The sequence below is a fragment of the Delphinapterus leucas genome, chromosome 11, assembly GCF_059928025.1.
Source record: "Delphinapterus leucas isolate spDelLeu-1000000601 "Yukka" chromosome 11, BTC_Dleu_Yukka2, whole genome shotgun sequence".
NCBI lineage: Eukaryota > Metazoa > Chordata > Mammalia > Artiodactyla > Monodontidae > Delphinapterus > Delphinapterus leucas.
This window is the reverse complement of record NC_143139.1, coordinates 97,094,356-97,118,193: the sequence shown is the minus strand read 5'-3', so window position 1 is coordinate 97,118,193 and position 23,838 is coordinate 97,094,356. Positions and strand designations below refer to the sequence as shown.

Genomic DNA, 23,838 nt, shown 5'->3' with positions numbered 1-23,838 from the left:
GGCAGTGCCATGCAGGGAGGTCACACCTCTGCTCTGTGAAATGTGGAAAATTTCAGCCTCCTCAGAAGGTAGTTTGGGGCTAAATGAGTCAAAACCAAGAGCAGTGCCTGTACCCATTTATAAAGTATGAGCTCTCCAGATGTAAGTTTCTTCCTTTCCATGTTAACTCTTATCACTACCAAGACCAGGAGGGCATCCAGTCTGGGAAACTGCACGTTTAATCTGTTCTTGACCTTCTTCTGTAAAACTAGGGAACCTTTGAAGCATCTACCCAAATTATATCTACTAAAAAATGCCCCATCAGAAATCCAAGTCCTGGGTGTCCTTTCCAGGAAAAGGCTTCGCAAAGGCCTGCCCTGTGAGCCAGTCTCCCTCTGGGCCCATTTCCTAGTTATACATGTTTTTAGTAGCAAGGAGAAATTTGTCCTTTGGGGAAGACTGAGATAACCGTGCTAGGCTTTGAGGCTGGAATGTTAAGGGTTAAGTAAATATCAGATTTGGTCGTATAGGCTTAGGAGCCATTCAGCTGTATGGGAAATTGTACTTTGTGTATTTGCATGAAGCTTAATAAAATATATTTATATTGATTATATATTTATTTTAATTTTAATTTCATAATGCTTTTTGGGGGGGAAATAATTATTTTCACTTTTAAAAAAATTTGACATTTTATTTAAAAGTAATTTCAAACCTCCAGAAAATTTGTAAGGATAAGAGTGGTCCAAACAGTAGCCATATACCCTTTACCCGGATTTGACAGTTGTGAACATTTAACCTCGTTTGCTTCTCCCGTGATCTTTCATTCATACATATATGCAAATAATATATACGAAATACACAATGTGTACATAATTTTTTTCTGAACCGTTCAAGAGGATGTTGCTTATGTTAATGGTTCTTTAATTCTAAATACTTCAGTGTGTATTTCCTTAAGAATAAGAACTGTTCTCTTACATAATCACGGTACAGCTAACAACTTCAGTAAACTAAACGTTGAGATAATAATACTTTAATTGAACCTATAGTCCATATTAACCCACTTGACCCAATGATGTCCTTTACAGAATTTTAGATTTGAAAATGATTTTTTTCTACCTTGAAATTATATGAATGTACAGTAAGTACACATGACACTCAGAGGGTTAATTATGCTGTGGCCTCAGACTTTTGGGAAATATATATATATATTTATACATATACACATATATAAAAATACATATACACATATATAAAAATACATATATAACATATATATTAGAATATATTTCTATTAATTGTACTTACCTTTTAGATAGACCTAGATTCTAGATAATTTTGTAGACAACTTGTGGGCTTTTAACTGAGCACAGACTGGCATTCTGGCATTCATGCTGCTTCTGCTTACTTTGCTGAGGGTGCGTGTCCACTCAGACACCTGGATTGAATAGCTGTGACTGTTACTGGAATGCCCATCCCGCTAAGAATGTCCTGCCTTACATCATGAAACCTGCCGTGCTGTCCACTGCTTGGATCTGAATTCTCTAACGGGCTGTTAATTCTTCTTGTTTGGGCGTAGATCCCCCTCAGCAGCTCTGGTGCCCTTCCGTACCTTGTATTCCTGTCCAGATTTGGTGGAATTGACCTGAATATAAATGTTATACAGAGGTAAGTTTTTTTTCCTCATATGCAAATGTGAAACTTGAAATGATAAGAAATAGGACACAAGGTCATTAGAGATAAATCATGTCAACAGATACAATCCTCAGTCAAAAATTTTATTCAGAGAAGATTCTAACGTCTAAATGAGATATATTTCAGAATAAGAGAAATAATATTGTATTAAAAATGGAAACATGGCAAATTAAAACCAGACTAACATATTTCATATGCAATGCATTTCAGATTTGGAAATAAGGAATTTAATTTTTTTTTTTTTTTTTGGCTGTGCCATGTGGCTTGCGGGATCTTAGTACCCTGACCAGGGATTGAACCCAGGCCCCGGCAGTGAAAGCGCTGAGTCCTAACCACTGGACCGCCAGGGAATTCCCTGGAAATAAGGAATTTAAACTTTGAAGTAGAAGTATTAAGATGCCAAATTTTAAATTTGTTTGTTTTTATACATTTTTAATGTCTTTCACTGGATAGTGATCATATTTTGGTAGCTAGAAATGAAGTATTTTTGAAAAGATCTTTGTATGAGCTCCTCTGTATTTCATAATTGTAGCATGAGCATGAAGCTCATTTGCTTTATGTGCAAAACGAGAGAGTTAAAGTCTGAACTTTAATGTCTCTATCAGCTGTAAAGGTCTTTGATTCTAGTGTCTGATGTAGGAAATATTGTTTTAGTAAAAAAAATTATTTACTCAGATTATCTGACTCTAAATGGGTAAGCTTCATTTTCTCAGGAATTGTGTAAACAATTAAATTTGGTTCTGAAATATTAGCAGATTTTGGTATTACAGCTTTCGTGATTGCATCCATCCTGGATGCAGCTGACATGTAAGACTTAGTGCAGCAGTGTGGAGCGGGGAGGGGGAGTTGATGTTCACTGGGTGTAGAGTTTCAGTTTTGTAAGGTGAGCAAGTCCCAGAGATCTGTTGCACAACCGTGTGAATATATTAACATTACTGAGCTGTATGTTAAAAATGGTTAAGATGGTAACTTATGTGGGTTTTTTGTTACCACAATTAAAAAAATAAAAGAATTAGTGTAGCAGCTCCAACAAGAATGACAAGGTATTATCTGCTCCACGATGTGGGACTTCTTTGTGCTCTGATCAGTTGATCTTCCATAAGTGGTGAACTAGGATAACTTCCAGGCTCATTCAGAAGGACCACTGGTCATTTTATAGGCTCTATATTCATGCTCTTGACTTAAAACCATCCGCATTTGTGGAATAAGTAATCTAGTTTGAATATTCTTTGCTGAAAAACTCAACAGTTGGAAATACTACAACTCAACAGTTGGAAAAGCTAATAATTTGAGATGAAAAGTATCATAAGTTACTTAAACATAAAAGACTAAATATTTAAACTAAATTTGGAAGATTTCTGACTTACACATGTAGCTAAATTCTCTTTATTGTTGAAGATCACGAATTACAGTGAATAGAAACTTCTCTTTCTAGTACTATGGTAGGCTACCTCCATGAAAAACACTGCCACTGAAAACTACTAAAATGATGGATAAAAGGTAAAATATTTTAATACATTACTGAGCTGGCAAGAAGGTAATTCTCAGAGGCTAAGCATGCAGTAAAAATTGGAATCCAGAGAAGGAAGCTTTCTAATAAAGCCAGTTTTTACCCTGAAGGTATTGGCCAAATCTTGGTGAATTTGTGTTTCAGTTTTGTTGGCTATTTGGAGTGAAGGGGACAAGAGTCAAAACCTGCAGGGTCTGCCCAAGGTGGAGAAACCTAGGGGAAGACCCTATACCCTCTTGTAAGGATAATCTACAAAATAAAAACCTGCATGGCAGAAGGGCACAAGGAAACCTACCAGTTTCAACACTGGCATTGGGTGAATAGGGGAAAAATTGTAATCACAAGTCAATTCATGAAAATCTGTGTCTAAAATAATGCTACCTGTGTGGTCTGAAAAGTCTCAGGCTGGGAATTTACTTAAAATTTACTGGTCCTGGACTGGGTGTGCCCTTCTGTGGAGGAATACATCTACAACACAGCCCTTAAAAAAAACCACAGATAAAGTGTCACACAAAAAAAACCTTGAAAACATATGAAGAGACAAAGAATGAGGACCGCAAACAAATGGAAATCATATCCAGTGGAATCAGATCTCCAAACACTTGGGATATTGGAACTATCAGATACAGAACCTAAAAGTAGTGTTTTAATATCTTTAAAGAAATGAAAGAATGGATTCAATATATGAGTGCAAAACAAGAGGCAATTGAAGAAGTACAAAATGGAACTCTTGGTATTGAAAGGTACAATCATTATAGAATAAAATTCAGCAGATGGGTGAAAACAGTGGCTTCAACACAGCTGAAAAGGGCATTAGTGGAGTGGAAAATAGATCTGAAGATATTATCCAGTATGCAGCACAGAAAGACAGAGAGATATCAAGCTTGGAGAACAGGTATAAGAGACATGGGAGGAGGGAAGAGAAGGCCCAACAATACTTCTTACTGGATTTCCAGATATGTAAGAGAAAGAGTAGGACAGAGATTATATTTGAAAAGGTAATGGGTTAGAATCTCAAGCCAGATAAATAAAAAGGAATGCCTGTCTAGACATATCATGGTAAAACCGCAGAACATCAGCATCAAAGAGAAAATATTAAAGGCAGTGAGAAGAAAAAGGGAATTGACTTCACAGGAGTGACAGTTAGACTGACGCTGATGTCTCAACAGTGAAAATGAAAGGTATGAGATTGTGGGAAAATGTCTTCAATGCACTGAAGCTAAAAATATTTGCCATCGTAGAATTTTACACTATGTTTGTAAGAATAAGGATGAGAACTTTTTCTGTGGGAACCCCTGAGAGCCTCTCCTCTTCTTGCCATGGTATCTGCTCATCCCCTGGTGTCAGAGTGTTTGGAAAAGGAAGACACATCTGGCACCTTTGCCTATGGTGTTCAAGGTTACTTTTCACCTAGATCTTGTATACTCTCTTCACACTGACTTGTATGAAAATGAGGCAGCCTGTGCATTGAATTATCCGGTCATTAGACTTGGGCTAAATCTTAGGACATGGACAGATTTGCAGCTCAAATTCCCTGAATTGGTGGTGGGGGGACTTCTTATTGTGGTCAGAGCATTTCCCTTGGCTCAAGAGGTCATATTTTGTATCAGCCAAAGCTTGATGCCCTTGACAACATAGAGCGAACACAACACAGGAGAGGTATGCCGTCTGTTCTGTCCTGGCCATCTCAGCCTCACCAGAACTGTCTAATAGGAGGAGGTTACTGAATGTGCTACAGTGGTTGATTAAGTTGGGAGCAACATGAAGATTAAAGAGGATATTTTGCATCAGAAGACATTTAGGACCTGGAATGATATCAAGAAGTCTGTGCCTCTGAGTGTACGAGAGCTGGTAAGGACAAAATGTGGAACTGCTCTTGCATCTGCCATGGATGACCTCACATCATCTATAATAATGGTAGTATCGTCAATAACCCTTCAGAAACATCCAAGGAATTATTCTATTTAAAATGAGTAAATTGAACCTTTGAGATTTGCTTCTGATGGACATGTCGAACATTTCTGCTTATGGACCAAAAGTGTTTCCCACTTCGATAATCCATGTGGCACTCAGCGCAATGCTACTTCCCTGAAGAATAACTACAGCCTTGCACGTACAAAGCAATCGAAACAGATCTTAGCAGAAGTTTTTGAAAGCTTTCTGAGCACCATCCAGAAAGATTCACGACAGAGTTCTGAAGAACTTACTGAGGAGCCTGAGAATTACGTTGAAACAAAATTCATTCACACATATGTGCAGGGTGTCAGTGCATTGTGTATAAGGCAAAGCAACAAGAATCAAAGAAGTTTTCCCTGTACTTACATCCAGTTTCTTTAATTCAGCATCAATATTTCCTTCATTCAAATATCAACCTTTAGCCATATGTGGCATATATTACAACTAGCTGTCACCTGTGAAAACTTATCGTTCACTATGGCTTAGATGTGAGGTAGAACACAACTGACCTTCCTGTGTAATGTCACATTTCAGACATCAACATGTAGGGCCAACTGAACTATGGAAGAGTGTGTAAAAGAAGAAAGAAACTGCATGGATCTGATTCTAAGAAGTTAAAAAAACAATACACATAAAAAGGAGACTGTGGACTGTGTCAGATACAGACTGATGCCCTATTTCCCTCCTCTCCCTTATTAGCCATTTTGTGACCATGTACTTTGCCCTCAAGTCTCAAATCTGATAACTGAGTTTTTGCTCTCTTTTTCTATTCTAAAATCTTCCTTTGGTTACCTGATGACCGTAACCAGCTTTATTTGTCCAAGTTTCTGGGGCTTCAGAATCCTCCCTCCCTCCTCCCACAAAGTTTCTAAGTAGATCTATTATCGCTCTGACAATGCTGAAAAAAACATTCATTCACAAGACCATGTATTGCAACATTCCTTGGCCAGGCCAGGTACCACAAATTCAAGTGAATAAAGCAAACAACAGCGGTAGAACGTCCGTCAGCAGAGCAGATGTGAAGTTGACTCTAGGCAGGTAGCCTGGGTAGGTTGAGAAAAAAGGAGGAAAGAAGGCTTTTGGCCAAGAGAAGCAGGATTTGGAGGGAGAAAATTGTTTGCTACAAAGAAACAAGCAGCTAAAGGAACTCCAGTAAAGGAACCAATTCAAACAAAAGAAAAGAAGCCTTCTGCATCACATCTTGATTTTCTATGCCTCCGAAGGTCATTTCAGTGTGGACGGCGTCTTTGAATTTCTGAAGATTAAAGACATGATAGAAGTCACTGAGGAACATTTAAAAAAATAAAGACGGAGGGTGAAATAGAGACATTTCAGACAAAAACTGAGACAGTTTACCTCCTACAGATCTTGACTAAAGGAAATCATAAAAGGTATGCTAAACGGCAGAAGGCAAGTGACCCTACGGTAGCCGGTACCCACAAGGCCCTCTGTGCCCTGGCTGGCCTCCCTGACAGGCGCTCTCTGCTCTCCTCTTTCTTCGCTGTGTCCTTTTCTTGTTGCTCCCGTCTTAGGGCTTTTGACTGGTGGTTCCCCAGTGTCCGCAGCGCTTCTCCCCCAAATAAAGCTGTAGGTCACTCGGCTCACACCCATGAGGTTAACACACAAATGTGATTTTCTCATTCTAGAACGTGAGCCCCACAAGGGCAGGCAGCTTTATCAGTTTTATTTATGGATGTATCCCAAGCCCCTAGGACCATGTTTGGCACATAGTGGGTGCTTAATATATATTTGTTGAATAAGTGGATGGAAAAACAGCAATGACAGCCAACAAACCACACGTATAGTCAGCAACCTGAATGACTCTCGCAGACATAATATCTAGTGAAGGAGGAAGAAACATACGAATGCTTCTGTTCATATGTGAAGTTCAAAACCCGACGAACTGAACTGTATTGTTTAGGGATACATACCTAGGTGGTAAAATTATAACAAAATAAAAGTAAATGATATCTTAAGTGCTAGGAGGAGAGGAAATATTATGATTGGAGAAGGGCAAGTGGGAGCCTCTTTTGTTTGGCTTTAATTCTTGATTTGAGTCATTGTTAAACAGGTGTTTGCCTTAATTGTAAGTAAACTGTGCATATGTACTGTATGGACTTTTCTGCGTAAAGGTTATATCTCACAATAGCAATTTAAAACTCAATGAATTTAATAAACGTATTAGACACAGCTAAAGAAATAAGTGACCTGGAAGATCGGTCAGAAAACATTAGCCAGAATGTAGCAGAGACATAAACGATGTAATTGGAGCCCTGTAAAGAGAGCAATGAGAGATGGGACAGGTAATAGCCAAAGAAACAATGGCTGAGGATTTTCCAGAACTGATGAAAAGTGCTATCCTGCAGATTCAAGAAGGCAAATCTCAAAAAGGATTTAAAACGGGTGGGGGCAGAACCCCAAAGACCAAGAGATCTTAAAGGCAGCCAAAGGGCAACATGTACACAAAAGTGACTTCTGAGTTGTAACAATGGGAGCCAGGTGAAGAGTGGATTAAAAACTGCGATGTGTTGGAAGAAAATCACTGCCATCCTAGAACTGTGTATCTAAAGAAAATATCTTTCACTATTTTAAATATTGAAGTAAAGACATTCTCAAACAAGAATGGATTTGGCCCCCAACAGGCCCAGAAGAAGAAACTCTAAGGGTATACCTTAGGTAGAAGGAAAGTGATCCCAGGTGGAAGGTTTGAGATGATGCAAGAAGGGATGCTGAGGGAAGATGGCTGAACACCTGGCAAGTACAGGACACACTCATGACTGTAGGGAATACTGGTGGCTTCTGGAATTTAAAAATAGGCTAGAATTAGAACACATGATAGGAGTAATATATAAATTGAGAGGAGGGACTGGAGTTACATGTTCTGGAGTTGGTACATTGTCCAGTTGGAAGGTGAAAGTTCTGACTAACTTGAGTCTTTGAAAATTATGCTGGTTGTAATTTCCAGAGCAATTACTACAAGTCTAAAAGTGGAGTGTATAATTCCCAAACTTATAGAGGCACAGAAATGGAATGATAAAAATGGTATCGACCCAAAAGAAGGCAAGAAGCAGCAGAATAGGCAGGAAAAATAGAAATCCTGAATATATCAGTAATTATAATAAATATACCACTTGAAAGACAAAAGATAACAGATAGTAAAATCCACTAAGAGAAAAACCGAAACATAGTTTTATAGAAAGGTTAAAAGTGAAAGGATTTAAAAAGACATACGATTCAAATAAATACTAATCTAAAGAAAGCAGGCATCACTAAGTTAATGTCAGACAGTAGACGGGGCTCCCCTGAGGCAGATACTGAGATGGAGTTTGGGGTACACACTTCCCTGTGAAGGGAAGAGGACTGGAGCCAGACTGGGCAGAGGAGCTGCCACTGGGGCTGAGGAAGCCTTGACCAAATGTAGAGGAGGGAGGGAGGGGGCTGAGGTTGGGAGGGGCGGCCTCCTATGCCCCCTGGGGCAGTGGCACTTCTCCATTTCTTCAGCTGATGGTGGGCACACAGCTGTAAAAAGTCAGGTATGTATGATTTTTATTCCTTAAATCTTAAACATATGTTACAAATAGTGTTTTGTAGCTCTTCAATACATAATTAAAACCGTATTAAAAAAAAAAAAAAAAGGGCTTCCCCGGTGGTGCAGTGGTTGAGAGTCCGCCTGCCGATGCAGGGGACATGGGTTCGTGCCCCGGTCCGGGAAGATCCCACATGCCGCGGAGCGGCTGGGCCCGTGAGCCATGGCCGCTGAGCCTGCGTGTCCGGAGCCTGTGCTCCCCAACAGGAGAGGCCACAGCAGTGAGAGGCCCGCGTACCGCAAAAAAAACACACAAACCCCCCCCCAAAAAAACCATATTAAATATATTACATTTAACACAGAATCATAAGGCTGGGTTCCTGGTTTCATCTTTAACTTGGGCTCGGCACTTAACCCCTCTGAGCCTGTTTCCTCGTGTGTAAAATGAAGTTAATTTCTGTTTAAAGCGCTCCAGTGGCTTCCCCTTCCCCAGTGTGCAGTCCAGTCTCCTCATCATGGCCCCCGCACCATGGCGCTGGTGTCAGCCTCCATCTCTGGACTTACCCCATGTTCCTTGGCCCTGCTTGGTGGGCTCTGGTCCCCCTGGCCTCCGCAGTAGCAGCCCTGGGATGTGCCAGGCTCCTGCCACCTCTGGGCTTCAAGCTGTTGCATGTTCCCTTTGCTTTGCCTGGAGAGCTTTTCCTTCGAGAGGGTGGCTCCTGGCTTATTAGCTTGTGGGTCTCTATTCAAATGCCCCATCGTCCACCCCATCCAGGAGAGTCGGCCCATCTTACCCCAGTGTCCAGTCCATCCCCACCTGTCTTTACTGGCTTCAGAGCACTTGTTACTACTTCAGCTTACATTACTTATTTGATTGCTTATTTCCAGTCTGTCACTGTCACTAGCATTAAGCTCTTTCAAGCCTGGGAACGGTGTCCTGCTTGACTCCACGCCCAGGCCTGAGTGTAGGAGGCACTGGATAAATACTCTGAAGTGGCCTCTATTGTTCTTTATCCTCATGCTAGCCCTATGGTTAGTTCCAAAGAGAGGCTCTGAAGCGGTTTATAGATACACAGGTCATGCAAAATCAAAAATAGTTAATAAAAGCGGATGGAGACAGGGGGCTGGTATAGACGCATATCCGTCCTAAGCCCTTTGCAGAGGGGCTCAGTGCGCACCGCGGGGCGAGCGGGAGCCCGCAGGGGTCAGAACACAGTGCCGCAGCCGAGGGTTAGGCGTGGCCCGTGAAGCCAGGCCACCTGGGTCTGAAGCCGGTGCCTCGGCTTCCCCACGGTGACCTCGGCTCCCCCAGCCTCCTCTGGAAAGCGGGATGGTGGTGGCCGCTAACCCATGGAGTGAGGGTCATGTGAGACGGGGCCTGGCCTTCGTGAGGGCTCTCTGCATGAAGGCCGTAATCGCTCCATTCCCACCCCACCCCAGGAGGAGTCGATGTCGTGTGTCATTTTATAGATGAGGGACCCGAGACACGGAGAAGCTAAGTAACTGGCCCAAGTTCACGCTTCTGGCGGATGGCGTAAGAAAGACCTTGCATTTAAAAATACGTAATTTAGAAATTCTTATAATTTTGATCTCTGTGTGTCCTATGTAAACATTAATGTAGTTAAAACATTTTAACAAAAGATTTTTAATTGTTATCTTTAAGGGGAGGTGAGAGTGAAATGAATTGCTGTCGGACATTAAAAGAACTCGAAGTCCAAGTAGGAGAAAAGGTAATCGAGAGCTTTCAGAGTTCTTCCCCCAGTCCCCACCCTTCGTCAAAAGTAATTGCTATTTTTCTGGAAAAGGCAAAGCTATGTAAAATTTAAAAGTTTAGTAGTTGCTAGAGGTTGAAGGGCAGAGGGTGGAGAGAGAAGATGATTTAGGTGGAAAGCAGAAGATTTTTAAGGAAGTGAAAATACTGTGTTTGAAACCATAATGATGGCTACGTGTCATTATACATTTGACAAAACTCATAGAACGTACACCAAGAGTGATCCTTAATGTAAACTAGGGACTATGGGAGATTACGATGCATCAATGAAGGTTCATCAATTGAACCAAATGTCTCACTCTGGTTGGGGATACGGATAATGGGGGATACCATGCATGTGTGGGGACAGGAGGTATATGGGAAATTGCTGTACATTTCCCCCAATCTTGATGTGAACCTTATACTGCTCTTAAAAATAAATTCTTAATAAAAAAAAAAACCCCAAAATGCCAAAAAAAAAAAAAAAAAAAAGAAAAGTACTTGCTAGCAGAGGGAGCTGAAGCAGAATGAGCTGTGTCTTGTCGCCCGCATTCTCGTGCCTCACCCAGTAGAGCTCATACAAAAGCCTGTATTCACATGACTTCGCCTGCCCGGATGGCATCCTTTTTGATGAACGACACCAGCAGAAGTCCTGGAATATTAATTACTTTTGTATTAACTTTAGATCATTATTAGTAGGGCTGCCCTTTTGGTTTTTGTCTACGACTGAGGCAGGGTTTTCTTTAGAAAGAGAAAACTACTGCTTTTCGGCAGTAAATGCCAATCAAGAGCGGCGTGGTAAAAATAACTGGTGAAACTCAGAGCGATACATATTTAAGAATTGAGTAATTTAGCCACCAAAGCTACTACGTGTGTTTAAAAAGGAGCATATAGCTCTGTTCCTGTTGGCCGGTTGTGGGTAGCTATCAGGGCGCACAACTAGGGAGGGAGGAGATGCTCACGGCCTTCGGGGGCTGGAATCGGACCCCTTTTTAAAATGCATTTGGGCCTGTCAGTTACACGAGCAGTTTGAGAATCATAGTTTAATTTACTTGATTCAATATGTTGGTTTGAAATGTGACAAATTTTCTTTCCTTTTTGAACTCTTCTGAGATTGTCAAACATTTCAAAGTCAAAAATAGCCAGAAACCCACAAAATGCTTGTCTGCATTTCCCTGGCTTATGCCGTTAACACCAGAAAATGCTCCTAAAAATCTCCTTTCACTATAGTTTATATTAGTAGGAACCCTGGTGCAATGATTTGCTGCTTCTGTTGTGGTTCATTTGTTATTCTGTAAGAAATATGCAATATTTGTGATTGATATGTAATAGATATTATTTATGGTATATGTCTTTAATTTGTCTCTTCACAAACTTGGCTAATCATGAAATTATCCTAGGAAAGTCAGCTGTTTATGACGATCATGCTTTCAACATAGGTGGGTCAGTAATGCAACGTTACAGTTAGGGGAGGGGAGGGACATAGGCCTAGCTTGTAAGTTACTGAAAGTGAGGCTTCGAAGAGGAAAGCTGAAGGGGAACTCCACCACTGGCCGCCCTTTCATCTCAGTCCTTTTTCATCCTGGCCTCCTTCGCATAGAAGCCCCCTCACCAAGAGTGAGTTTAAAGCAGCGCGGTTTAAACAGAAAGGTGACAGCGAGAGGCTGAGGAACGGGTGATAGAGGTAACGCCCGACCACAGGGCAGCTCCGAGGCTTTCTCTGCTGTGCAGTCTGGCCAGCACAAGCTGCCGCCCCAACTCTACCTGCCGCCCTGGCGCTGGGCAGGCAGGTGGCGTGGACGGGCTCTGCCATTTACCAGCCGGGTGGCCTTGGGCAAAGTCCTTGTCATTGGGCTTCTTCATCTGTCGGTGGGGATAAGAACACCCACCTCACAGAGCTGTTGCGTGGCTTAAAGGTATCCAGCATAAAGCACCTGGAACACTTAGGTGATGCCAGCTATCATTATTATGGTTATTACTACAACTTCCTTTGAAGTATAGGTAGGACCTTAAATGAATGTCGTCCCTTCCCACCGACCCCAAAGTAAACAGAACAGACCAAATCCACTCCTCAGCTGCTGGCTGTGTGCAGTAGCATGTTTCCAGCTACAACTCTGGTCCTGCAAACGGGCCACACTCAAACATTGGAGACAGAGAGGAACACCTAGCGATTAGTAAAAGAAGGCTGTCTTCAGACATACATTGTCATTGCTGGGCGATCTACACAGTTTGGGAATGAAAGATGCTAATTCTTTTGTTTTAAATATAAGTCCACATGGCTTATTGGAGCCAAGAATGCATGCAAATGTCTCTCTGAATTTTGGGAGCCAGACTTTGCTGAATGTGTGTGTGGTCTAGCCTCCCTAAACCAACAAGTAGTTAGCAGTTGGCACCCCAAACTGCCCGAACCCCGGGGCTTGGGTATCCTAATTGTTTTCTTCTGCAGTGAGCTTGGTCTGGTGGCTGGTTCCTCAGCCTCGCCCTAATTCACGTGCACTTAGACCTTCCAGCATGTGTTCACATTCACGCTCCTTGTTCAGTCGAAACCTTGGGCTTCCTGAGTCTCGTCCCCGTCAGTCGAGGGGAAGGCAGACTGGGTGGTCTCCGGGGCCCATCTCTCTGTCCTTTGGTGACTGTGACCCGTGGCTTCACGTGAAGAGCCTGCTGTCTGCGGCCGTGGGGCCCCAGGTGGTCCTCAGGGTGTCGTCTCAGGCTCCCGCTGCTCCTGGTTCCTGCTTTAACCTGCACTCGGGCTCCACCCAGTGGGCACTCTGAGGCTGGTGCGCAGCTCCCTTGCCCTCGTCCTCTCGGCCCCGGCTTTTCCTTGTTCACAAAGAGGACTGTGCTTCCCTCTGGCTCCTCTTTTGTGCCTTCTACGGGGCATCTCCTTGGCTGCCCTTGAGTTCTCTGGTCTTCAGGTTCCTTGCTCTCTTAATCTCCTGGGAGGTGGAGGGAGTCAGTGGGAAGGAGGCGCACCTGGCCTGAAGTCTCACCTCTGCAGCGGCCCACGGGCCGTGGGCAGGTCTCCCGCTGCTTTGACTTTCCCCGTCTCTGGAGGCAAGACAACAGCACTTCCCCGTCAGAGTGATCACGGGAGTGAATGAGCATAATGTAAGTGACGCCCTTGCATACAGCAGATGCCCAGTAAATACTCGTCCCTTCCTCTACCCATCAGCGAGGCTGGTCCTCCCTGTCAGGCGCTCCTGAAACCCTTCCTGTGGTAGCTTTACCGCCACCAGGCGGGGCCCCGTCGTCAGCCACCGAGGTATCTGGTCGTCCTACCCTGTGACAAGCAGAGGCCCCCAACTGAGCTGAGATGATAAGGAACGTCTCATCTCGTCGGAGAAGTCCGGAGGGAGGGCAGGTCAGGGTCTGCTCACTCGCATCTCCTCCGGTCACCGGGAGGTGGCCAGCATTCCAGGCTCGACACGCAGATGCCGCGATGTCGGATTTTTTCCAGCATGCTGTTTCTTCCGCTATGACTCTATAAACACGGGGAAACTTCTTCCTGTGACTCACAGGCCAGGATTTTGTCCCCGCCCAAACCAGTCACTGGCGGTGGCATTGGCCGCTGCAAGCAGCCTGGACCAAGCCTGGTCACTCCCTGGGGTGGTGGCTAGGCTCCCTCCCCTTAGGCACGGGGCAACCCAGGGGGTGGATATCTGAACCAAATGGAAAATGGAGGGTTTCGTTAGAAAGAGAAGGGGTTAGAGGTCAATGGATTTGGAGAAAGCGACCAACAGTGTCTGCTTCAGCCTTGCAGCGAAAGAACCCCCGGCTGGCTGGTCCTTAATCCTTCGGACACTGATGTAATTGTTTGGATTTTGCCAACTCTGATAATAACGAGAGTTAGCACGGATTGAGCACTTACTAGGAGCTGTTCTAAGTGCTTTACTGTGTGTATGTATTCAGTTTAGGCAGGTGCCCTTGTTATCCCACCTTGATATGGAGGGAAACTAGAACAGAGGCTGAGCAGTTGGGCCAAGTGTGCACAGCTGGGGGGCAGAGGAGCTGCAGTCCCCGCCTCGGCTGCTGGCTCCAGGGTCCTGGCTCTTAACCTCCGGCCACCCTGCCTCTGGGAGGACCCTTTAGGAAAGGCGGCTGCCTGCAGCAAATGTGACTCTTTGTTATGCCTGGAGGTGGACCCAGCGCATCGCAGAGAAGCATCTCTGCTCACGGAAGCCGTATGAAAGAGTGGAGGTTGTCTTCTAGCCACAGGGTCATCTCTTTGTCCGTGTAGCATCTACTTCAGATTTGGGAATTTTCCCTCCTTTTCCGTCTCTGGCATCCTGCCCTCCCATGCTTCTTCCCAACTCCTCAGACGCTTATGCTTCTGCCCGTCCTGCAGGGCCCCAGCCGCGTCCTGGAGCCACAGCACCTTCCAAGGCCCAAGACTTAGGTTCTCCACATGCTTCAGGTGAGGAGTCTGCCAGGAAAAAAGGACCTAAAGCAAAGCTTCCATGTGTTTCCAGGTTAACAAAGTTTGGGTCTTTTTACTATGTTTTATCTTTTGTCAACTCCCCACATGAGGGTGAGGTGGAAGTAAAAGAAGAGGCTAACAAAGGAAGAGAATCTCATCTTGCCTCTTGAGGTGAGGGGATGCTCATTGTAAGCCGTGTCCCGAGAATTGCCGAGACACAGGAAGCTCTTCTGACATATCAGAACACAGTGTGTGTTTGGAAGTGTCATGACTAGTCTCCTCCCCCAACATGCAAAAAAAAAAAGTTTTAAATTGAAGACTAGAATTCAAGAATGTGCAGTTCAGTTAAAGACATTAAAAAAAGGAAAATAAACAAACCCACCCAAAGCCCCAGGCTGTTTGCTCTCGTACCACATCACTGCCCCAATCAGGGCTGCTCTTTTTAGCCTGGGAGCTGTGCTGTCAGAATACCTGGTCTGCCCAGTCAGCCGTGACTAGTGTGTCTGTTGGACACCAAGTGACACAAGTCGTTATGGGATTACCCTGGGGCCCTGGGGTTGTGGAGATGCAGCCTTAGTCATTTCAGAAGCAATTAGCAAATAATAAGAGGTACTAAACTGCTTGCTTGGTCGGTAATAGCTTCACAAAAGTGAAGACACAAGTGATGGGTATATCCATTTTCTTAAATAGGTGAATTTTCTTAAAAAATAAATTAAAAAAATTATCGCTTGAGGGATAAGAAACAGTTGTTAGGATCACAACCATTTCATAGACATACCTTAACATTAGAGCATCACACGAGCACAAACGAACGTATCCGAATACAGTCTGTTTGCCTAATAAAAAGACCGTGGCTAACTCAAAATGAGGCCATCTACTAAAACATACAAGCTTTTGGTTAATTCGTAATATTCTCCTAATCCCACTTTTATCATCTCTCCTCTGGTGCACTTGGTATTAATTACCTATTATAGCAGGCATGTGAACACAACTTCTCTTCCGTCTGCAGAAAATATTAGCATATCGCAGAGCTGTTGGGACAGATTGTATCTGAGGCGCTTCTTCCTCTGCAGAAAAGACTGTCAGTCATACCTGAGTATAGTGATTAACAATGTCACAGCTCTCGTTCCTGTGTCTCTGTGCAGCTCAATGAAGAGTCGTGCTCACACTGGATCCCGAGAATTTCACAAAACAAAATAATCGGCTGCCATTTTACAAAGAAATAATATTGAAAATGCTTCTACCCCAGGACCTATTTTGGGTTGCTCTATTAGTAATTTACTGAAGGCTTCATCAGGAAACTAAAGCAAAGATTTTGTTATGTCAGAATTTATATCATTTCAGACTAAGTTTCTCTTAAAAAAGAAAGTCTTCTTGCGTGTGGCAAGTCAATAGTACACGTGAGATTGCAGGGTTGAGTGTTTAAAACATTGCGGTGTCATGGGGACAGGCTGGTGGCGTGGGGGGCGGGATGGTGGAGTGGGGGGGACGGGATGGTGGCGTGGGGGGCGGGATGGTGGAGTGGGGGGCGGGATGGTGGTGTGGGGGGCGGGATGGTGGAGTGGGGGGCGGGATGGTGGAGTGGGGGGACGGGATGGTGGAGTGGGGGGGACGGGATGGTGGAGTGGGGGGGACGGGATGGTGGAGTAGGGGTGACGGGATGGTGGAGTGGGGGAGGCTGAAGCCCTTGGACTCCGCAGGCTGAGTATGCATCCGAACTGAGACACTCACTGTCTGAGTGACCCTGAGCAAACCAGTCTCTCTGGAAACTTTTTTCTCAGCTGTGAAATGGGGAAGCAATATTGCAAGATATTTCCAATATTGTTGAGATTATTTATGAGAATAAATATAAAATGAACTTACCATAGTGCAGGGCCCGTAGAAGCTACTCAAAAAATTAGGAGTTCACATTTGGAGGAGATATGACAAATGAGCTATTGTGTGGAAGATTAAATGGTAGTACGTGGTCATTTACGATTTAAAGCTACGAAGAGGCCTGTGTGCTGATGGCGCCCATGTTTCTATCTCCATCTTCGACCCCAGACTCACCACTGTCCACAGACCAAACCAGGGCTGCTGCTGGCCCTCCTTGCCACACCCCGAGAAGCCTTTCTCTCCGGACCTCCCTCCATCATTCAAGCAGAAACAGGATTAGCCTTGATTCCCATTTTTCCCTTACCGGCCCCTCTCCCCGGTCCAGTCCACCGGCAAGTCCTGTCGGCTGCATCCTGTACCGTATCCTGAGCCCATCCACCTCTCTGCATCCCCACTGCCGCTGGGGCTCCACCCTGTGCACTTCAGTAACCCCTGGACTGCCCTTCCTGTTCCTGTTCTTGCGTCTTACAGTCTCCGTTTCACATGACATCAGAGCTATCTGTTCAAAACATGAGTCAGATCTCATCAGACCCCGTTGGTTAAGATGCCCTGTGGCTTCTGGTCACCTGCTGAATAAACGTCAGACAAAATCCTGGCTTTTGGCACTCAGCATGTGAGGTCTCCCCCCTGGAAATTCTTTGGACTACACTATCTAAAATTCCTCAGCACTTAGAACATCCTGAGGTTTTGTTTGTTTACTTGTTCATTACTAGGAAATACGTTCCCTGGGAGTGGGCACCTCCTCTGTCCTGCTCACTGTTGGAACTTTAGTGCCTTAAACAGATCCTATGTCTTCATACAGAACATGTTGGGCACCTAATGTGAGCTCAATAAGTATTTACAGGATGAGTAAATAAGGCTCTGCAGGAAAAGTTCACAGTAATTGGAGTAGCCAGGAAAAGCTGGACGAGAAAGGTGAGACTGGAGCTTGAGTTGGACCGTGGCTGGGCTGTCAGTGCGTGCTGAGGACAGGGCAGAGGGTGGGACTTGGGACAGCTTTCAGGATTGCAGCCTGGTGGAAGGACAGGACGCGGAGCTGAAGGCAGTGGAGATGTGGCCGGGGTGGGGACACCAAATCTGTGACGCTTCTGTGAGGAGTTCTGTTTCTCAAGGCAAGATGGAACAGAGGACACAACCATTTTGTTTTGTTTTGTTTTGCGGTACGCGGGCCTCTCACTGTTGTGGCCTCTCCCGTTGCGGAGCACAGGCTCCGGACGTGCAGGCTCAGCGGCCATGGCTCACAGGCCCAGCTGCTCCGCGGCATGTGGGATCTTCCCAGACGGGGGCACGAACCCGTGTCCCCTGCTCGGCAGGCGGACTCTCAACCACTGTGCCACCAGGGAAGCCCCAGGACAGAGCCATTTTGAAATGCAGGCTGGAGAAGAAGGTGGAGGCATTAACCCTAAAGTGTGGGGCAAAGGGTGGTGCTGATGGTGGCAGTTCATCGAAGGCTTCTGATAGGGGATGATGACATGAGACAGGAGGAATTTAGGAGATGGTGTCAGCAGAGTAATGGATGCACCTGATGGAAGAGCAGCTGGAATCAGGGGTACCTGTCCCCAGGCCCTGGAAGTAGTCAGCCCCTCACCATCACCATCAGCCTGCATTTGCTGAGCACCTCTGCTGTGTGAAGGATGCCATGGAGTTCCTGGGAGGGGATCGGCGTGCCCCTCCTGGTGTGCAGCTCTGTTCTATGAGTGGTCAGGGGTCGGGGTGACAGGGGCCTCAGTATTCTTGGCCTGTGGTGCCTGCGGAGGAGCTTCCATCCTATGAGTGTGGGCTCGGTTAGAAAGAAAGAGAGATGGGAAATATTTCTCCTTGATTTGGCAGCCTTTTTAAAGCCCTAGGTATTTGGACTTGGGGCCTATTTTCATAGCTGTGTCTGAAGTTCAGTGAGTAGCTAGAATTTCTTATTAGACGACTTTAAGCTACTTGTGGCAGGTGGGCATTTTAAAAATGAAAATCAAATGTAGGGGCAGGTACCTGTGGCCTGTGGTGTATAGAACAGGAAGTTTCCCTTTTCACTGTGGCTGCAAGGAAACCCCAAATCAGATTTTTGGATTTTTGCTGTCATAGCAACTCTGACTTTTAGGTTGCTGTAGCTCTTTTTTAGTCTGCTCCCTGTTCCTCTGTTTTCGTGGGCCTCCGTTAGATGTCTTTTTATGTGAGCTTATTCAATCTGTGGTAAAGGCAGGGTTTGCATCTGTTCAATGCTTCAAGGCCTACTCCTCGGCCTGGGGGTCAGCACCGGAGCCGGGAGCGGAAGTCAGCCCCTTTGTGAAAGGGGAGCAGCGCCAGCTCCGCTCCTTCCACACGGCGTCCCCAGATTGAAAGTTTGTGTTTATGAGGTTCTGAATGTAGTCTCATTTTTTCCTATCTGGTTTGGACCATCTCTACCAGCTGGTAAATAGGAAATGTTCACAGTAGGAAGCCAATACTCTGCAGAGTGTAAACAGATGGAATCGATGTAAAGTGACAAGTTAGACTGCTGTTGAGACTGCAGAGCCAAAACCAAGAACGCAACAGTCGGGTACTTACTCCGTTCCAGTTCATTTAGTCCTGAATAGCGCTTCGTATCTGCACAGCTGTGTTGTTCTTTTTCTCCCCCTTCCTTTCTTCTGGGTTGATAATGACAATTTCAAAGAAAAACTTTAATTAAAGATTTTATACGAAATAACCAAAAGTAGAATAATAAGGAAAATGAGCATTGATGTGTTTATTGTAAGAGATATCCTTTTTCTTGGCTTCAGTTTTTAAAATGTACTCCTTAAATTTAAAATGAGTTTAGTCGTGGTGACAGAAAGGTGCCAGACTGACAGCAGTGGCTGCCGAACCCTGCGTTTTGCTGCGGAGCCAAGACAGAGGGGCGGCCAGAGGCCCCCTCCCCTGCGTCTCAGTCCGCAGGCAGGCGGGTGGGCTGCCGTCCCCGACCCCGCGCTGCTAGAAACCAGGTGAGGAAGGTGGCTCCAGGTGAGGAGGGAACAGAAAACAGCGAATCAGGAGCTAATTTGGATAGCATGGTGCAGGTTGCCCTCTGGCCCGAGGAAGGTTTGCCTTCCCCCGGGAGGGGCCCCACCAGAGCCAGGCCTGGAGAGGGGGAATTCTGGGCTCCAGGGAGGAAACCTTAGGCCTTTTCTCACCTCCTTTCAAGTCTGGGTGGTCATATTTATTTGGGTTCACAGCTTTCCTTCCTGGAGCTCCCAGTGCTATAAAAAGAATTTTAAACAAAGAACTATCGAGTGAGAATCACATCCACTGTGAGCAGTTTACTGAACCATCTGAACTCAGTGGGGCACAAACATGAAGCAGTTTGATTCTTTGCTTCTTACGCGGGCGTGGGCGCATCTGCCTTCCTTGTCCCCGAAGGCTGTCTTAGCAGATCCCACGGCTCTCTGGTCACGTTCAGGTAGAACAAGCCCAGCGTAGACTAGTCCAGTTTTAAACTCGGAGCTCAGATGCAGCTCAGCTGGCCGCTCCTCCCTCCTTGCAGCTCCATGGGCCCCGGGGGGGGGGGGGGAGGGCCAGGGGGCGCTGCTGGCTCGTTGGCGACTCTTTCCCTCCTTCTGCTTCCTTCCTCCCCGGTTTGTGGGATCCGTGATGAGGGCTGAGGAAGGGGAGCTGGCCTCCTTCCCCCTTCACTGGTGTGCTCTGTGGGGAGCAGGTAAAGGCTGCTCTCATGGGGCACATGGGGAGTTACTAGGACAGTGCTTTGGGGGCCTCTGAACTCGGTGGTTTTCTGGTGACGAGCAGCTCTGGCCTAATCCCCCTGCACCTCCTCAGCCCTCCTGCCGGTGGTCCACCTCGCCTTCTCATGCTGTGTGTTGTCCCCTCACTTGAGAAGCAGCCCTGGGAGCAGGACAACTCAAGCCTTCTGCCTTTCTTTTTCTTTTGAAAAAAACTTTTAATACAAGTTTTAAAGGTTACTTTCCATTTACAGTTATTACAAAATATTGGCTATTTTCCTGTGTTGTACAATATGTCCTTGAGCCTCTCTTACACCCAATAGTTTGTACCTCCCACTTCCCTACCCCTGTGTTGCCCCTCCCCTCTCCCCACTGGTAACCACTAGTTTGTTCTCTATATTTGTGAGTCTGCTTCTTTTTTGCTATATTCACTAGTTTGTTTTATTTTTTAGATTCCACATGTAAGCGATATCGTACAGTATTTGTCTTTCTCTATTTGACTTATTTCACTTAGCATAATGCCCTCCAAATCCATCCATGTTGCTGCAGATGGCAAAATTTCGTTCTTTTTAATGGCTGAGTAGTATTCCATTGTATATTTTGTATATACCACACCTTCTTTAGCCACTCATCTGTTGATGGATACTTAGGTTCCTTCCATATCTTGGCAATTATAAATAATGCTGCTATGAACGCTGGGGTGCGTGTATCTTTTCAAATTAGTGTTTTTGGTTTCTTGGGTTATACACCAAGGAATGGAATTACTGCCTCACATGGTAGTTCTATTTCTTTCTTTCTTTCTTTTTTTTTTTTTGAGAAACCTCCATACTGTTTTCCACAGTGCACCAATTTACATTCCCACCAACAACGGGAGAGTTCACTTTTCTCCACATCCTCACCAACATTTTTTATTTGTGTTCTTTTTGATGATAGCCGTTCTGACAGGTGTGAGGTGATTTCTCATTGTGGGTTTGATTTGCATTTCCCTGCTGATTAGCGATGTTGAGCATCTTTTTATGTGTCTGTTGGCCATCTGCATTTCCTCTTTGGAAAAATGCCTACTCAATTCTTCTGCCCATTTTTTAATCGGGTTGTTTGTTTTTTTGATGTTGAGCTGTATGAGCTGTTTATGTATGTTGGATATTAATCTCTTATCAGTCATATCATTTGCAAATATTTTCTCCCATTCAGTAGGTTGTCTTTTTGTTTTGTTGATGGTTTCCTTTGCTGTGCAAAAGCTTTTAAGTTTAATTAGGTCCCAATTGTTTATTTTTGCTTTTATTTCCTTTGCTTTAGGAGATGGATCCAAAATATATTGGTGCAATTTATGTCAGTGATTTCTGCCTATGATTTCCTCAAGGAGTTTTATAGCATCCAGTCTTACATTTAGGTCTTTAATCTATTTTGAGTTTATTTTTGTATATGGTGTTAGAGAATGTTCTAATTTCATTCTTTAAATGTAACTGTCCAGTTTTCCCAGCACCACTTATTGAAGAGACAGTCTTTTCTCCACTGTATATTCTTGCCTCTTTTGTCATAGATTGACCATAAGTGTGTGGGTTTATTTCAGGGCTCTCTCTCCTGTTCCATTGATCTATCAGTGTGTTTTTGTGTCAGTACCATACTGTTTTGATTACTGTAGCTGTGTAGTATAGTCTGAAGTCAGGGAGTATGATTCCTCCAGTTCTGTTCTTCTTTCTCAAGACTGTTTGAGGGTCATTTGTGTTTCCATACAAATTTTAAAATTATTTGTTCTAGTTCTATGAAAAATGCCATTGGTATTTTGATAGGGATTGCATTGAATCTGTAGATTGTCTTGGGTAGTATGGTCATTTTAACAATATTGCTTCTTCCAGTCCAAGAACATGGTATATCTTTCCATCTGTTTGTGTCATCTTCAATTTCTTTCATCAGTGTCTTATAGTTTTTGGAGTACAGGTCTTTTGCCTCCTGAGATAGGTTTATTCCTAGGTATTTTATTCTTTTTGATGTGATGGTAAGTGGGGTTGTTTCCTTAATTTCTCTTTCTGATACTTCGTTGTTAGCCTTCTACCTTTCTTGTTCTCCACTTAACTCATGGAAAATTCACGTGTACTGTCCATGCCAACAATAGGCATGTAGACCACTCTAATCTTCCCCTCCTGCTCTGCTACTTCTGTTCAATTCTCAGTTTCTTCCCCCAGGAAGGTGTAGAGCAGATCACTGTGTCCACAGAAATGACATGCCTATCTGCTGTTCTGCAGGCACCAGTCCTGTCTGTATAAGCATTTCATTGGCTCACCAAAGCTTCTTCCCCATGAATGCTGCAATCAATCACCCATCCATCCATCTGTTCATCCGTTCATCCATCTATCACTGCATGCATACATCCATCTATCCCTCCATCTGTCCATCCATCTATTATCCATCCATCCATCCTTCCTTCTGTCCATTTGTCCATCCATCATCCGTCTATCCATCCACTCACCCATCCACCCATCCATCCACCCATCCACCCATCCATCCATCCATCCATCCATCCATCATCCATACATTCGTCCACTTAACACTTATTCATTGATCCAGGCCCTGTTCTTGGCCCTGGACTCCTGTCCACTCAAGACTTTTTGGAAGAGGTAGAGGCGCTGGCTGGTGTGGGGGTTAGTGCTGGTTCTGCCAGTTACTGTTCTCCAGCATGTGTGTGTGGCTATCTGGCTATTTATATCTCTGTCCTCAGCCTTTGGTCCTGATCAGCAATTCCTATCAGACCACCATCTATTGAGTATGTTCCCTGGGAGATACCTGCACACATGAGCTCATTTCTTTTTTTTTTTTTTTTAATAAATTTTGATGAAATTCTATATCTACCCATTTTTCTTTCTTTCTTTCTTATAAATTTATTTATTTATTTATATTTTACTTTTGGCTGCGTTGGGTCTTCGTTGCTGCGCGCGGGCTTTCTCTAGTTGTGGCGAGCGGGGGCTACTCTTCGTTGCGGTGCGCGGGCTTCTCATTGCGGTGGCTTCTCTTGTTGCGGAGCACGGGCTCTAGGCGTACGGGCTTCAGTAGTTGTGGCACACCGGCTCAGTAGTTATGGCTCGCGGGCTCTAGAGCGCAGGCTCAGTAGTTGTGGCGCACGGGCTTAGTTGCTCCGCGGCATGTGGGATCTTCCCAGACCAAGGACTGAACCAGTGTCCCCTGCACTGGCAGGCGGATTCTTAACCACTGCGCCGCCAGGGAAGCCCACGTGAGCTCATTTTACCTGCACACACTGATACAGTGCCCTTCTTCATTCCCATTTCACAGACGAGGAAACTGAAGTTAGGAAGAGTCAGGTCACTGTTCCAAGGTTACCCGAACGATGGCGGCCCGGGGTACTTTCTGTAGTTTTCTGTATCTGGAGGAGGTTTCTGTTCCCTACTCCCTCCCTGGCTTTACTGTTCAGGACAGATATTCTCTGCTCCATGT

General features: G+C 44.8%; 1 protein-coding gene across 1 annotated transcript in view; it reads left to right on the top strand.

Moving 5' to 3' along the window:
* EFCAB6 (EF-hand calcium binding domain 6) overlaps positions 1-23,838 on the top strand; it is a 215,550-nt gene that overhangs the window by 8,270 nt on the left and 183,442 nt on the right. The window contains 2 exon segments of the mRNA XM_022596843.2: positions 1,556-1,644; positions 10,327-10,393. Of these exon segments, the coding sequence (XP_022452551.2) occupies positions 1,556-1,644; positions 10,327-10,393 (156 nt within the window).